General features: G+C 45.4%; 1 protein-coding gene across 1 annotated transcript in view; it reads left to right on the top strand.

The window, feature by feature from the left end:
- Nucleotides 1-17,445, top strand: part of LOC145349922 (partitioning defective 3 homolog B-like) — a 1,010,807-nt gene that overhangs the window by 372,439 nt on the left and 620,923 nt on the right. The window contains exon 5 of the mRNA XM_080198594.1: nucleotides 12,687-12,766. Within this exon, the coding sequence (XP_080054720.1) occupies nucleotides 12,687-12,766 (80 nt within the window). The remainder of the gene's footprint in view (nucleotides 1-12,686; nucleotides 12,767-17,445) is intronic.

The raw sequence follows: 17,445 nt of genomic DNA, 5'->3' as shown, positions 1-17,445 counted from the left end.
TCCTCCGCTATGCACTGTTTTGTCTGTAGAGTGCACAAGAAACAATACTTTTACACTATATCCCAATACATGTGACAGTAATAAATCAAACCAAATCAAAAATCAGTTAGTTGCTTGCTTGCTCATCTCAAAAAAGAACACAATAGCAAAATGGAAACCAAGAGGTCAGATGCTTTCCACTTATCTTCCATGGCTTATTGTCAGTATGTCTTCCCCTGGTAATTGTGGCGCACAATATGATTTGATGGTCAGGAATTGGTAGCAGCTTTGTTTATAAAGCAAGGGGCTGGGTGAGAGGGAATACACGGGAAGGATTCTGCTTGTTCCAGTAGTTCGTCTGAGGATGATGGATGAATCAATAGCCGTTGTTGCTTTATGTTCATTGACAAGCAAATACCAATTCACTCCAACACGTTTGTAGCACTGAAAGGGGACAGGACGACCAAAATGATGATAAAAGATTGAGTAAAGGAATTAATTAGATGGCACCAGAAATGAGGGAAAACTGGATGAACTTTTTAACGTTTAATTCATCCAATCCTTTTCTATTGCACTATGCTGTGCAGAGACCTTCTGTTTCCTTCCTTCTTTTGTATACAATCTTTCTTGCACATGCTGACTGTCTTGCAGAATGCGAGAGGAGGCCATTTGGCCCATCATGTCTGCACCACTTTCCAAATGAGTGTCATGACTTGGTGCCATTCCCCTGCCTTGGAGCCAATTCCCTGTCTTTTCCCCCGCACCCCTTACACACTGTTTAAATTAAAATAATCACGTTGAATGCCCTGTGGAATGCCTCGATTGAACCTGCCTCCACCACACTTCCAGGCAGAACATTCCACACTCAAACCACTAACTATGTGAAAAAGTTTTTTCTCATATTGCATTTGCTTCTTTTGGAAATCTTTTTAAATCTCTGCCTTCTTGTTCTTGATCCTTTAATGAGGGGGAGCAGTTTTCCTATTTACTCTGTCCAGCTCCTCATGATTTTGAGCATCTCTATCGGATCGCCTCCTAGCCTCTTCTCTCCATGGAGAATGGTCCCAACTTCTCCAATCTATCCTCTTAATTGAAATTTCTCATCTCTGGAAACTTTTCCTGTAAACATCTTCTGCACTCTCTCCAATGCATCCACATCCTTCAGGTAGTGTGGCACCTAGAACTGCACAAAATGTGCCAGATGAGGTCTAACTAGTGCTTTGCATAGGTTCAGTATAATCTCCTTGCTCTTGTAGCCCACACCCCTATAAATAAAGCCCTGAATACTATATGCATTATTAACTGCTTTTTCAATCTGTCTTTCCACCTTCAGTGACCTGTCCACACATACATCCAGGTCCCTCTGCTCTTGCCCTCTTTAAGAATTTTACCCCTTTTTTCATATTGTCTCTCCATGTTCTTCCTGTTGGAATGCATCACCTCATATTTCTCCGGGTTGGACTTCATCTGCCACTTATCTGCCCACACCACCAATTTATCTATGTCCTTTTGATGTTCTACATTATCCTCTTCACAGTTTACACTCACTGTAATTTCTGCACACCTCTCTATCTCTTTGTCCTGTGTTAAATTTCAATTCTTGATTGGAAGCTGGACTTCATTGTGATGCTACCTTTGTCTCCACTTTCTAGTGAGATTGTATTCTCTGCCTCTGTTGCCATGTCTGGCATTATTCTGCAGCTATTTGTTGCTCTTCCACTGGAAACCTTCACTCTTTGCTCAGCTACCTTTGACCCCCCCACCCCTTCCTGTGTTACTTGTTCTGCTCTAGAATCTAATCCCTTGCTGCTGGTTGATGCCTGCTCACCTTCATTCCAGAACCCACTAGAAGTTCTCAGAGTTCAATTTTTAGCTCTTTTGCATCCTGTCTACTTCCTTTGTCCTCTCTTTATGAACAGAGTCTGTTCCTCATGATCTCTTGTTATTATCCTGGACCAGATCCCCAAATTTATAATGACTAATAACTACTTTGAGCAAAGTTTCAGATCCCAGATATGTTCAAGAGAATAATACCACAAGATTTCATGGCTTTTGAACAAACAAAATAAACTTCAGTATACAAAGTCAGAAAAGTGAAACAGTTTGCAATATCTAACTTAATTCAGTTTCAACATGAGGTACATGTGAATTAACAGGCAAACAGTGGTCAAATACATCTCCCTATACAATAAATGACAAATGGGACCAAGACAGATACCATGATTTCTCAGTAACCCATCCATATGTCAATATTCACTGCAAGTTATGCAATCTCACTAAAATTCTGCCTCCCTCATGAGGGATTGCAACTCTTCAGTTTTCCTTTTTGATGATCTAGTCTCAGAATTCCGACCAAAAACCATGCCAACACAGAGTGGCTCAATGACTGCTTACCTCACAGAGTTTTAGTCTCATCTCCTGAGACTGCATTCCCCGGATTCCCGAATCTTCATTCCAGCCTCAAATTATTGGTGCAATTTCAGCTTTTGAACAGACACCTGGCTTCATTGGGCTGGCGCTGCCCTGGATTTTACCAAGCACCCATATGTTTAAGACAGGAAGCAGGTATGATCTAGCAAATTATAGCCCAGTGAACCTGACATCAGTGGTGGGGAAGCATTTAGAAAAGATACTGAAGGACGGGATATATGCATGCTTGGAGGAAAATGGACTAGTTAGTGACTGGCAGCATGGTTTGTATTGGGAAGGTCATGTCTCACCAACTTGATGAAGTTCTTGAAGAAGTGACAAAGAAAATTGATAAAGGAAGGACTGTGGATGTAGTTCATATAGACTTTAGTAAGGCTTGTGACAAGGTCCCATATGGCAGACTGGTACAAATACTAAAATCACATGGGATTTGGGATGGGCTGGTTAGATGGAAAAAAGAACTGGCTTGGGTGCAGAAAACGGAGAGTAGTGGTGGAAGGATGTTTTTCAGAATAGAGATCTTTGTTAATGGTATTGCATTGGGATCAGTGCTGGGACTTCTGTTGTTTGTAGTATATATAAATGATTTGTGGGTGGTCTGGTTAGTAAATTTGCAGATGACACGAAGATTGGTAGAGTTGCTGATTATGCAAAGGATTGTCAGAGGATACAGTAGGATACAGATAGATTGGAAACTTGGGCACAGAAATGGCAGATGAAGTTTAATCCAGACAAATGCGAGGTGTTGCATTTTGGAGGATCAAATTTAGGTATGAATTATACTGTAAATGGCAGAACCCTTAGTAACATTAACATACAAAGGGAACTGGGTGTGCAGGCCCACATTCCCTGAAGGTGGCGACACAGGTGGCCAAAGTGATTAAGAAGGCATATGACATGCTTGCCTTCATCAGCCAGGGCATTGAGTACAGGAGTTGGGAAATCATGTTGCAACTATATAAAACCTGCCGCATTTGGAGTATTGTGTGCAGTTCTCGTCACCACATTATCAGAAGGACATGGAAGTTTTGTAGAAAGTACAAAGGTTCGCTAGGATGTTGCCTGGTCTCAAGGGTGTTGGCTGTGAGGCCAGCTTGAATAAATTAGGATTGTTTTCACTGGAAAGATGGAAGCTGAGGAGAGACTTGATAGAGGTCGACAAAATTATGAGAGGCACAGACAGGTTGGATAGTCAGAGATATTTTTCCAAGTCTGGAAGTGGCAATTACAAGGGGGCAGAAGTTCAAGGTGAGAAGGGAAAGTTTGAGAGGTGTGCAGGGGATGTTTTTCACACAATGTTGTGGGTGCCTGGAATGTGCTGCCAGAGGATGTGGTGGAAGCAGGCACATTAGCAACATTTGAGAAGCATCTGGATGGGTGCATGAATAGAGAGAGAGAGAATAGAAGGATACGGACCGAGTAAGGGGAGAATTTTTTCTAGTTAGGGCATCATGATTGGCACAGGCCTGGAGGGCCAAAGGGCCTGTTCCTGTGCTGTACTTTTCTTTGCTCTTTGTATTCCCAGCAACGCCTTACCTTAAATGGATCCCTGGGCTTCTTCTGAGCCCTGCCCCTCTCAACCTGGAGCAGTGACCTTCCATTGCCTACTGAATTCCCTGGGATGTCCCTAAGCTCTGACTGCCTGAGACTGCGAACCTAGCGCCTCAAAGCTAACAGTATCACTTGGGCCGCGTGGAGTTTCTCCTGTTCCTGATCTGCTGACTGACCTTTGAATTGCTCTTCACTGACCCTCGAATTCATCTGGGCGACCAATCGAAACACTTTGAGGGTCCCACACTTGTTACCCGGCAGGATTAAGTGTAACAAGTATGGGTGCATCCTGCGCCATCTTCAAGGGCAGTTGGGGATGGGCAGTAAATGATGGCCGTGACATCCTGTAAATGAATTTCAAACAAGGGTTACAGTCTCAGCTGGTGAGAGTGCATAGGACAAAAATAGATGATTGCATGACATTCTGAAATAGTTTGTGCAATGAAACCGATGGAATAGAGGGATATGGGCTGAGTATTGGGTGGCATGGTGGCATAGTGGTTAGCACTGCTGCCTCACAGCACCAGGGACCTGGTTCAATTCCTGGGCTTGGTTATTGTCTGTGTGGCGTTTGTGTGTTCTCCCTGTGTCAGCGTGGGTTTCTTCCGGGTGCTCCGTTTTCTTTCACAGTCCAAAGATATGCGGGTCAGATGGATTGGCCATGCTAAATTGCCCCTTAGGGGAACTAGCCAGGGTAAATACATGGGAGTTACGGGGATAGGGCCTGGGTGGGATTGTGGTCAGTGCAGACTCAATGGACTGAATCCTCCTGCACTACAGGACTCTATGATTCTGGTGGCTTGGTGGGCCGAAGGGTCTGTTTCTGTGCTGTACTGTTCTTTGTTGTTTGAAGTCACTCTGTGCATGCTCAGATGATCATTTTTGCAGTTGTTCCAGTGTTATTACTTATGTCGGCCGTGACTCAGTTGGTCGCACTGATGCCTCTGAGTCAATTCCGTTCTGGGAACTTGAGCGTGAAACCAGGAACTGACACTTGAGTGCAGTTATGAAGAGGTGCTGTCTTTTGGATGAGACGTTGACACCAGGTCACATAAATGCACACTGCTGCCAATAAGCTATCTTTGGGGTGTCATAATACAGGAAACCTATGCACAACAAGCTCCCACAAGCAGCAGTGAGGTAATAACCAGATAATCTCTTTCCATGATGTGGCTTGATGGAGCAGTGCCAGCAGGGGCACAGAGGCAATCCATCTCTACTACCCTTCGAGTAGCCTCATGGAATCAGTGACATACCCTGAGAGGCGAGACTCTCATTCATGCTTTAACATATCCAGAGATTGGGCAATAAATGCTGGTCCGACCAGTGACACCCATCTCGCACAACTAATTTCTCAAAAACTGCTTGGGATGGCATGGTGGCACAGTGGTTAGCACTGTTGCCTCACAGCGCCAGGGACCCGGGTTCAATTCCTGGCTTGGGTCACTGTCTGTGACCCCCGTGTCTGCGTGGGTTTCCTCCGGATGCTCCGGTTTCTTCCCACAGTCCAAAGATGTGCAGGTTAGGTGGATTGGCCGTGCTAAATCCTTCCTCAGTGTTCCCAAATAGGCGCCAGAGTGTGGCAACTAGGGGATTTTCACAGTAACTTCATTATAGTGTTAATATAAGCCTAACTGTGACACTAATAACTAAACTTTAAACTTATGACTATTTGATGGTCTTCCATTCTCCAAGCTGTTAGTTAACTGTTTCTGTAACACTGCTGCTCCTAACCCCCTCCACATCCAAACCCTATTTGCCCGTCCCCTGTGTCTGTACTGAACAACATTGAGTTTTGTCACTCAAATGTTATATTCTCCCCTTTGCTTAAAACCCTGTCAGACCTCAACCCCAACACTGGAATTCTACTGCCCCACCTGTCAAGGAATCAGAGCGGGCAAGGGGCGGACAGCAGAAGTGTCCTCAGGCGGGAAATTTGAGGCTTTAAAATCCCAGCTTATATAAAGGCTTACATTAACACTGCAATGAAGTTACAGTGAAATTCTATACTAGGCGTAGAAATTACTCCCCATCCTTCACCCTCAAACTCTCTGGAGCCAATTTTACTGCCCCTCACACCACAGGAATTAGAGTGGATGAGCGGCAGGCCATGGAGAGATCCATTAATTTCGGGTGGGACTTTCTGGTTTTGGGGTGAGAAATCCCACCCTTTTTCTCCAAACCTGTCCAGCTGTCCATCTCCCCTATCCATTGACTTGCCTTCATTTGCCAAGACCTCATTTTTTAGAACTCATTCTTTTTTCATGGAATCAGTGCAGAAGGAGGCCATTTGGCCCATCAAGTCTACACTGACCACAATCCCTGCCAGATCCTACCCCCAGAACCCTACGTATTTACCCTAGCTTGTCCACCTGACACTAAGGGGCAATTCAGCATGGGAAATCCACCTCATCTGCACATCTTTTGGACTGTGGGAGGAAACCGGTGCACCCGAAGGAAACCCACACAGTCACCCTTTGCCAGCATTGAACCTGGATCACTGACGCTGTGAGGCAGCAGTGCTAACTGCTGTGCCACCGTGCCTGCTTTTTCTTTCCTAATCTCCTTATCTCTGCCCCTTGCTGTCTCTCCTCTCTCCCTTCGTCCGTCTGCCGGTCTGTCTGCCTTTTCGTCTCTCTTATTTTCCCTTCACCTTTGTCTCCCGTTGGAGCTGAGTGCCTGCCTGTTTGTTCTGCTTGCAATTATGGTGGGGAAGTGAAATGCGGAGACAGTGGAAGATTGGCCGCAGCTCAACTATTTCAAGGCCAGAAGGTGATGTCCCTGTGCGCATTCTACTTAACCAACAGCTGGATTATACAAGGCCAAACAGATCCATTGTCTGTCCTCTGGGTAGCTTGTTGCTGATGATCAGTGAATTCCACCCCGCTCCCCCAAGGAATAATTATAACTGTATTAACACACATCAATACACTTTTTAATGAAGTACTTTCTGTTATTCTAACACTACAATGTTTATACTGGCTAGCAGTCTGGAATGCAAACAGAAAGGTGTTAGAATTTCTCCAGCAATACCAATTTTAGCTGAAGTTGTTTTGTTGAAGCCGAGTGGCTCAGCATTGACCATAGTAAAGCTCAATCCTACAATCTGCAGTTGGGGAAGTTTCCTGTGGTTTATTGCTTTAGAAAAACGAATTTGTCATAAAACTTGTCCAAAATATCTGCAGGTCTGCATCAGTATGAGTAAACACTGGCCTGTTCGCTTCTTGTTCAAGTCAACTGAACTATCCCGTTGTCTCCTGCGGCACGGTGGCACAGTGGTTAGCACTGCTGCCTTACAGTGTCAGGGGCCAGGTTTCAATTCTGGACTCGGGTGGGTGACTGTGTGGAGTTTGCATGTTCTGCCCCGTGTCTGCGTGGGTTTCCTCCGGGTGCTCCGGTTTTTTCCCACAGTCCAAAGATGTGCAGGTTAAGTGGATTGGCCATGCTAAAGTGCCCGAGGACACTTCCGCTGTCTGCCCCTCGCCTGCTCCGATTCCCAAAGATGGGTAGGTTTGGAGGATTAAGGGGATAGATTTGCGGTGTTATGGAGATAAGATGCTCTGTCAGAGAGTCGGTGCAAAATCAATGGGCAGAATGGCCGCCTTCTGTCCTATAGCAATTCTATGAATACAACATTAAATGGAATTGGTAATTTTGAAGATTATTAGACTGGCAATATGTATTAACCTCAGTTGTTGTACTATGTGCAATGTTGGATTACAGATGCGGCAAAGATTTCCTTTCCCTTTGACAGAGTCGGCCTACGTGTTACGTAGAACCTTTGCGCGCGTTGCCGCTCCCCTACACTCAGCAAGTACACCGATTGCAGGGGCACTGGGAAAACTGGTCCCATTCAACCTGGGTATTTCTAAAACTGCGAATGTTCAAAACAGCTGAAAATAAATCCTTTTCAGATGTTGTCACGGTGGGGCTGAGAACAGAACATCCCTGTTCTATCCAGGAAAGAAATGGGCACTGCAAACAGTCCGCATGCCAATTTGGAATCTAGACCCAGACATTGGCAGTTCTGAATTTTGGCATAGACTTTTGCACAAGCATTACATTTGCATTAAAAGAACATCTTTAGCCAGTCTGTTGTCTCGTGTTGGTGTTGCCACTTCTGATAATCCTGATGTCCTTGTTTTTTTCCCTCTCTCTGCAAGATAAGCCCTGTCTGCCGTTGGCTTTGATCTGCCTTGGTAGGATCATGTTACAGATGGAGGCAGCATTGCCTAATACTTTAAGTATGGCAAGGCAGCTTTCATGGTCAATATTTTTTAACAGAGTGCCTTTGAAGCTCCTGGCAGCAACGTTTTTCGAGATAAGAATGCACCTCTTGCCTGAGGTTCGCTGGCTACGACCCACTTGATGTTTTTTTTTCTGCAGTCTGTCAAAGGCCATCAACTGATGTTGTCTACTGCTGGCTGCACAGTTTCCTAATTGGTGGCTTTATTTGTCACTGTGAGGATTAGCTAGGAAGCAAAGTGACAAGGAACAACACCATTACTATGCTATACATACACTACTACTATACCCTGCACAAGGGTTACTACTGTTTGTTTACATCTCCAACTGGAGACTTAGAGGCGATGTCTGAATTTCACAGCCCTTTGCTGGCAATGTATAAGCGCGAAGCTGATTTTAGTACATTTTAATCCATCTGAATATCATTAAACACCCCTTCTCCCCACCACATGATTTCCCCCCACACCATATTTTCAAACCTCGCCGATGTGACGTCACATCAGCTAGGTTGACTTACAGCAGCTTCATCTGTTGTACCTGTGAACCGGTGATGTGAACCTATTTTGGGGATCTCCCGGGGCGGGGGTTGGACACAAAGGTGAGTATAGGCCTCTGGGGTAGAGGGACATGATATGGTACAGTGCTAACCTGGCGGTGTCAACCTCTGCCAGAGAGCAGTGCTGGGGTGGTTGATAGTGGAAGCCATGTTGGGGAGGGGGGGAAGGGTGAGGGGAATGGTTCATGTATGCGGGGAGCGAGAGCACGTTCAATGATTACTGTTGGGGGGGGAGAGAGAGGGTCGGATCTTCAGTCCACATTCGCTGTCTGTGAGATTGCTGGCGGGGGCTCAAGATCTGAAGGCACATTTCTTACCGGCGATAACATGATTTTGGATCTTCCCCACCCTTTGTCAGCAGTGCCATCAGACTCATGTCCATACCAGGTGTCAACCTGCTTTACACGCATTTGAATGTATTTACATATTATTAGCACGCCCCCTCGCCATATATTCTCACTGTGCCAATGTAATTCATAACAGATTCACCTAGACTTGAACCTGCCATGGGGGCCCCCCTAAGGGTATGAAGGGGCAAGAGGTTATACTTACCCCTACTCCTTAGGGGTAAGTATAACTTCTAGGGGGGGAGGGACATGGCAAGGCAAAGGCCTGGCAATGCCTCCTGGCACTATCTCATGACAAACGTTGGCACCATACCATCTTGGCAGTGTAAAACTGGCAGTGCCAACCTGTGCCGAGGCCCCAGTGCGAGCCTCACGGGGAAGGGGGGGAAGGTATTCGTTTAGATGTGGTGGTGGTCGGGAGCGGATGGAGGAACAGGGGTTGCTGCAATGGCTGCTGGGTGTGTTGGGGGGTGTGGTTGGTGGAGGTGGATGCTGGCTCCAAGTCTGGGGGGGAGAAGGGGCTGATAATCAGGTGCAGGTGGGAGAAGGGGTTGATGATTGGGGGTGGATGGGAAAAGGGGCTGGAGATGAGTGGGGTGGGGGGTCGGAACCAAGTGCTGGCCCTGGTTGGCTGTGGGGAAGGGGGCCAACTGAGACCTTCATGATGGGCTAGCAGGAGGTTTATACAGGTTATGATTGGGCCGCTCTTTAAAGATAGTATCTCGACCTCTGGGCATCAGGGTTTTGCTGGCACATTTAAGCCCCACCTTTTCTGTATGATGATGTGAAAAACATTCTCTTGATTTTTTTTGGCAGAGTTTTGTTGGATCTAAAGAGCAAACCAATTGTTTTCTCTTGAGGAAAAAAACATTGGTTCTCTAGCCAGAAATAACACTTTGTCATCTTTTGGTAAGATCTAGCCCAGAGATGCTGGCGTTGATGGGGAGGTGGTTCTGTTGGAGTGGTGGGGGGGTGGTTGTTGAGTTCCTTGTTCATTGCCTCCCCCCATTTCTTGAATGAGGGTGCATTGACTACTTTCCAATCCTCTGGGACCCTTCTGGAATCCAAGGAATTGTACCTACTATCTGCTCTGCTACACTTTAAGATTCCAGGATGCAAGCTATTGTTCTTGGAGACTTGCCAGACTTTAGGTCTTAGCATTTGCCTAGCGCCTTTGCCTTGCTGATGGCGATTTGTTTTAAACTCATCCCTCCCTATCACCTCTCGATTTTCAATTATCTTTGGGAAGTTTTCCAAGTCTTATACATTGAAGACAGTCACAAAATACTGTGTCAATTGTCACCACTGTGCAATGTAGGAAGAATGACAGCCAATTTGTGCGCAGAAAGGTTGCACAAACAGCAATAGGAAAATGCCAAGATAATTTGTTTTAGTGATGCCTATTGAGAGATAAATAATTGACAGGATAACAAGCCGGCAGTAATGAATTTCTACATGACAGCTGTGACTACACTTCAGAAGTACTTTGTTGGCTGCAAAGTGTTTTGAGATGTTTGATCTCAAATATCTATGAAGGCCCAAGGATGAGGGTGGGGGATATTATTGCCCCCATGTTCACGAGCGTAACTGGCAACATGAGCTCAAACTCTTGTCAGAGCTGAAAATGAGAATCTCGCTGGTGAGATTTCGTTTTTCGATTTTCCCCAACAACTCCCCTACTCCCACCAGTAACATAGCAAAGTTCCTGCTCAAGAAGGTCAGGAACCTCATTTCCATACAGTCAAATATGATTTGATAAAATATAATAAATATATAAACATAAATATAAAAAAATTAAAAATACATTACATAATAAATATAAAAGGATACAAAAGCCTGAGGTCACGTACCAACCGACTCGAGAACAGCTTCTTCCCTGCTGCTGTCAGACTTTTGAATGGACCTACCTTGCATTAAGTTGATCTTTCTTTACACCCTAGCTATGACTGTAACACTACATTTTGTACTCTCTCATTTCCTGCTCAATGAACGGTGTGTTTTGTCTGTATAGCACGCAAGAAACAATACTTTTCACTATGTTAATACGTGTGACATTAATAAATCAAACCAAATCAAATTAGTGGGCTTCCTCGCTCTTCCCCGCCCCCCCCTCACATTAGTAATTCCCCCCTTACGACGTGCCAAACCTATTGTTACCTATCACTTGCTTGCATCCTGTTCCCTTCTGGTACCTTGCATGAAGTGTCCTGAGACATTGTATACTGACTCCATCCTTTCTCTTCTCCAGTTCCCTGCCCAAAGGCAGGTCAGAGCCATAGAGCCGGGGCGGCATGGTGGCAGAATGTTTAGCACAGCTGCCTCACAGCGTCAGGGACCTGGGTTCAATTCCAGCCTCGGGTCGCTGTCTGTGTGGAGTTTGCACGCTCTCCCCGTGTCTGCGTGGGTTTCCTCCAGGTGCTCTGGTTTCCTCCCATAGCCCAAAAAGATGTGTGGGTTAGGTTAATTGGCCATGCTGAATTGACCCTTTGTGTGAGGGAGGGGATTTGCTCGGGTAAAATGCGTGGTATTATAGCGATGTGGCCTGGGTTGTATTGTGGTTGGGGCAAATCTGATGGGCCAAACGGCCTATTTCTGCACTGTAGGATTCTATAATTCTAAATTGCTGCTTTGTGTGCCAAGATAGATAGGTTAGATGGATTCGCCATGGGAAATGTGTGGGGTTACAGGGATGTGGCTGGGAAGAGTACTTAAGCATGATACTCTATCAGAGAGTCAGTAAGGATTTGATAGGCTGAATTTGCCTATTCTGCTGTAGGGATTCTATGATACACACAATAGCCTTTCCACTAATTGGAGTTGACGATGATGTGTTAAAATACCCTGTTCAAAAGTGCAGTTAACTGGTTGGTGTTTGCGAAGGGACCAATAGAACCATCAAAATTCATGAACAAATACTGTTTGTAAGTTTTTTTAAGACTTGTTTTTCAAATGAGTGAATTTACAATCCTAAATAAGGCAGATTTTTTTTCCTTGCTGTCAGTATTGTGTGTAACAGCGTGCAGTGTTGAAATGCATGGCCTGAATTGACTTTATGTTCTAGTCCACGCTCTGGAGGCTTAATACATTGTGAAATTCAAAGCTTGCCACTTCAAAGACCCAGCAAGATAAGCCTAATTATAGTTACAGATTCTATTTTATAAATCAATGGTTTTTATGAAGACTTCTTAATGAAAGACAGAATAAATATTGTAAAGTATTTTGTTAATGGTTTGCAATCCAAAACTCCGTAGAAGTTGAACTATTGATTTGCCGAAAAGTGAAAAAAAAGCAAATCAATAAAATTATTGGCCTTAGATAACAAATCCTGCCTTTGTACGGCTTGCTTGAGATTCTGAGATTCTAAGATTATATATTTGATTGAATTTCACAGCTTGTTTAGCATTTAAAGCCAGAAGTCCAAAATGTGGAACATAGAGATGTATTTCAGAACAAGAACCGCAGTGAATCATTTGTGCCCAGCTGGAGAACTAACAAAATGAACTAAGTTTTCGCATTGCCCCCAATAATCTCCTGGTGTAATTCTTGTGAGCCCATTTATCTCTCCTTTAATTTTATAGGGAGGGAACTGGGCACCTACAGATGATGTAAGAACAGACCACTCAGGACTGATGGACGACCATTCAAGATACACTTACAGGTATGGCGAATCACTGGGTATCAGAGATTTTAACCTTGGTGGCTGGCTGTCTCAGTGGAAGAAAAGATGTCTGTTTGACCTTTCTTCCCCAGTTTGTGTGATTTTTCTTCTTAATTTGCTGTGTAGTCCTCTTGTTACTTATTCTCTTAACTTTCTGAATGGATGTAGCTGCATTTGCTGCTGTAAAGTTTATTGAATTTCCACATGAACTGACACAACCTGGATATTCTCTCTTCCACCTTCTTCCGTCGAAAAAAGCATACAAAAGTCTGAGGTCACGAACAAAACAGCTTCTTCCCTACTGCCATCAGACTTTTGAATGGACCTACTTTATAGTAAATTGATCTTTCTCTGCACCTTAGCTATGACTGTAACACTACATTTGCACCGTCTCCTTTCCTTCTCCAAGAACAGCATGCTTTGTCTGTATAACGTGCAAAAAACCATACTGTTCATTATATACCAATACATGGGACAATAAATCGAATCAAATCAAAGATGATATATGGATGAAGTATGGACCGCCCCTGGGAAGACCTCTCTCTTGTCCTCCGGCTGGGAGCAGTGGGACAGGAAAACCTTTAGGTTTCCCAACCTACAACTCAATGGCAAACTGTGCCATCAGATCAGTGGTCTACGTAATTGAAGATAACTTGTTAATCATTTCCATTTCTTTCATGATGGCTTCTACTTTCACCAATTCTTGGCTGTTTCCCAATTTTTCTTGGTAAGTAAAAACATTACACTCAGTTTGCACCGCTCTCTCTTTTGCTAGATTACATGGGTTAACACTTTGCAGAGATTCACAAAACAGGGATTCATTGTAAACAGTCCGCTGATGCGGATAAAACCTTCATGAGCCAGTCCTGCAGTGTTGGGTGTAGGACATGAGCTGTTAGTCTCACCTCCTTGACAGTGGAGGAGGACAATGGGAGAGATCAATATGGTGCAGAGATAATAAACTGCATGATAGCCACATATGAAATCAGAGAGATGGACCTCCCACCTCTTTACCTCTGCCTCTTACTTTTTCCATCTACTATTTTCTTTCTCCCCTTTCCCTGTCTCTCTCTCTCCTCTCCCGTCTCTCTGTTTAGAACATAAGAAATAGGAGCAGGAGTAGGCCATCTAGCCCTTCGAGCCTGCCCCGCCATTCAATAAGATCATGGCTGATCTGTTGTGGCTCAGTTCCACTTTCCCGCCCTCTCCCCATAACCCTTAATCCCCTCTCTTATCAAAAACCCATCAACCCGCTTCTTAAAAATATTTAGCGAGGCAGCCTCCACCACTTCAACGGGCAGAGAATTCCAGAGATTCACCACCCTTTGAGTGAAGAAGTTCCTCCTCAACTCCGTTCTAAACCGCCTCCCCTTTATCTTGAGGCTGTGCCCCCTAGTCCTACTGTCTTTTTTGAGCGGGAAGAGTCTCTCCACCTCTATCCTATCCATCCCATTCATCATCTTATACGTCTCAATGAGATCTCCCCTCATTCTTCTAAACTCTAGCGAGTACAAGCCTAGTTTATTCAGCCTCTCCTCATAGCTCAATCCCCTCAACTCCGGTATCAGCCTAGTAAACCTCCTCTGCACTCCCTCCAGGGCCAAAATATCCTTGCGCAGGTGCGGCGCCCAAAACTGCACACAGTACTCCAGCTGCGGCCTCACCAATGCCCTATACAGCTGCAGCAAGACCTCCCTACTTTTATATTCAATCCCCTTCGCTATGAAGGCCAGCATCCCATTTGCCTTCCTGACCACCTGCTGCACCTGCAAGCTGGGTTTTTGCGACTTATGCACAAGGACCCCGAGGTCCCTCTGCACCGTCGCCTGCTGCAGTTTTTCGCCACGTAAGTAATAGTCCTTCCTACCATTCTTCCTACCAAAGTGGACCACCTCACACTTGCCAACATTAAATTCCATTTGCCATTTCCTGGCCCATTCGCCCAGCCTATCTAGATCCTTCTGCAGACTCTCCACACCCTCCGCACAATTTGCCTTTCCCCCAATCTTGGTGTCATCAGCAAATTTCGACACCCTGCACTCGGTTCCCTCCTCCAGATCATCTATATAAATGGTAAATAGCTGAGGCCCCAGCACCGACCCCTGGGGCACCCCACTAGTCACCAACCGCCAATCCGAATAGCACCCATTGACCCCCACTCTCTGCCTCCTATTTGCCTCCTATTTGACAACCAATCCTCTATCCACGCTAACACCCTACCCCCAACTCCATGTCCCCTGACCTTCTGCAATAACCTCTTGTGAGGTACCTTGTCAAACGCCTTCTGAAAATCCAGAAAGACCACATCCACCGGCTCTCCTCTATCCACTGCCCTAGACACATCCTCATAGAACTCCAGTAAATTTGTCAGACACGACTTCCCTTTAATGAAACCGTGTTGCGTCCGCCCTATCAAGCAATTCCCTTCAAGATGCCTCGCAATTTCCTCCTTAATGACGGATTCTAACATTTTACCTACCACAGACGTTAAACTAACCGGCCTATAATTCCCCGCCTTTTGCCTGGCACCCTTCTTAAACAACGGCGTAACATTAGCCGTTTTCCAATCATCTGGCACTTCCCCGGAATCCAGCGACGTCTGGAAAATAACCACCAAGGCATCCACTATAACCTCCGCCATTTCTTTCAGAACCCTCGGATGCATTCCATCCGGTCCTGGGGACTTGTCCACAATCAGCCCCTCCAGTCTGTCGAGCACCACCTCTCTAGTAACAGTAATGTCATTAAGACCCTCCATTCCTACCACCTTTCCATCGCTAACACCCGGCAAATTATTCACGTCCTCCTCCGTGAAGACAGAAACAAAAAAGTTATTCAAGACCTTAGCCATATCCCCATCCCCTACCACTAGCTCCCCTTTCTCATCCTCTAAAGGACCAACGTTCACCCTAGCCAGCCTCTTCCTTTTTATATATTTATAAAAACCCTTGCTATCCTTTTTTATATTAAGTGCTAGCCCAGCCTCATAGCTTCTCCTACCCTCCTTTATCAACTTCTTTGTCAATCTTTGTTGACATTTAAACCTTTCCCAATCCTCTTCTCGCCCACTGCTCTTAGCTACTCTAAATTCCTCCGCTTTTAATTTAACACTTTCCTTCACCTCCTTTGTTATCCACGGCTTATTACCTCTCTTCCTACTGTCCTTTTTAACCATCGGAATAAATTTCTGCTGAGCACCAAGAAAGATCTCCTTAAAGATCCTCCACTGCTCCTCAGCAGACCTACCTTCCAACGCACTCCCCCAGTCCACATTTGCCAATTCTTCTCTCATCCTACCATACTCCCCTCTATTCAAACAAAGGACGCGTGTGCGGGAACCCACTTTCTCCTCCTCCATCTGCACCAGAAACTCCACCATACAATGATCACTCTCTCCAAGAGGATCCTTCACCGCAAGGTCCCTAATTCTACCCGCCTCATTACATAGCACCAGATCCAAGATAGCTCGCTCCCTCGTCGGCTCCAACACACACTCTTCCACGTGTGTGTGTCTCTCTCTCTTTCCCCCTCCCTCTGCCTCCCTCTCATGCTCTATTTCTGTCTTTGCATGTGTCTCTCTCTGTCTCTCCCACATTTTGTGCCTCTCTATCTCTGTCTTTGTGTGTCATTCTATCTCTGCCTCTCCCTATCTGTGTGCCTTTCTATGTGTCTCTGTGTTTCTCTCCCTCTTTCTTTCTGTCTCTCTCCCTCTTTCTTCCTGTCTCTCTCTCCCTCTTCCTTCCTGTCTCTCTCTCCCTCTTCCTTCCTGTCTCTCTCTCCCTCTTTCTTCCTGTCTCTCTCTCCCTCTTTCTTCCTGTCTCTCTCTCCCTCTTTCTTCCTGTCTCTCTCTCCCTCTTTCTTCCTGTCTCTCTCTCCCTCTTTCTTCCTGTCTCTCTCTCCCTCTTTCTTCCTGTCTCTCTCTCCCTCTTTCTTCCTGTCTCTCTCTCCCTCTTTCTTCCTGTCTCTCTCTCCCTCTTTCTTCCTGTCTCTCTCTCCCTCTTTCTTCCTGTCTCTCTCTCCCTCTTTCTTCCTGTCTCTCTCTCCCTCTTTCTTCCTGTCTCTCTCTCCCTCTTTCTTCCTGTCTCTCTCTCCCTCTTTCTTCCTGTCTCTCTCTCCCTCTTTCTTCCTGTCTCTCTCTCCCTCTTTCTCTCTGCCTATCTCTGTGTCTTGTATTTAAGAAGTCTCACAACACCAGGTTAAAGGCCAACAGGTTTATTTGGTAGCACAAACCACCAGCTCTTGGAGCATTGCCTCTCCATCAGGTGAGTGAGAGCTGTGTTCACAAACGGGGTATATAAAGGCACAAACACAATTTACAAGATAATGGTTGGAATGCGAGTCTTTACAGGTAAATAAGTCTCAAAGGTACAGACAATGTGAGTAGAGAGACATTAAGCACAGGATAAAGAGGTGTGTATTGTCTCCAGCCAGGACAGTTAGTGAGATTTTTCAAGCCCAGGCAAGTCATGGGGGTTACAGATAGTGTGACATGAGCCCAAGATCCAGGTTGAGGCCGTCCTCATGCATGCAGAACTTGGCTATCGTTTTCTGCATTGTTGTGTGCCGTGACAGCCGCCTTGGAAAATGCTTACCCAAAGATCAGAGGCTGAACACTTCTCTTCTCTTCCCGTTCCTCACATTGTACCTTTAAAACTTGATTACCTGTAAAGACTCGTATT

Source organism: Carcharhinus amblyrhynchos, chromosome 11 (genome assembly GCF_965287045.1).
Source record: "Carcharhinus amblyrhynchos chromosome 11, sCarAmb.v2.hapA, whole genome shotgun sequence".
In the NCBI taxonomy this organism is placed as follows: domain Eukaryota; kingdom Metazoa; phylum Chordata; class Chondrichthyes; order Carcharhiniformes; family Carcharhinidae; genus Carcharhinus; species Carcharhinus amblyrhynchos.
Note: the sequence above shows the minus strand (reverse complement) of the source record. Positions and strands in the feature narration are given on the sequence as shown.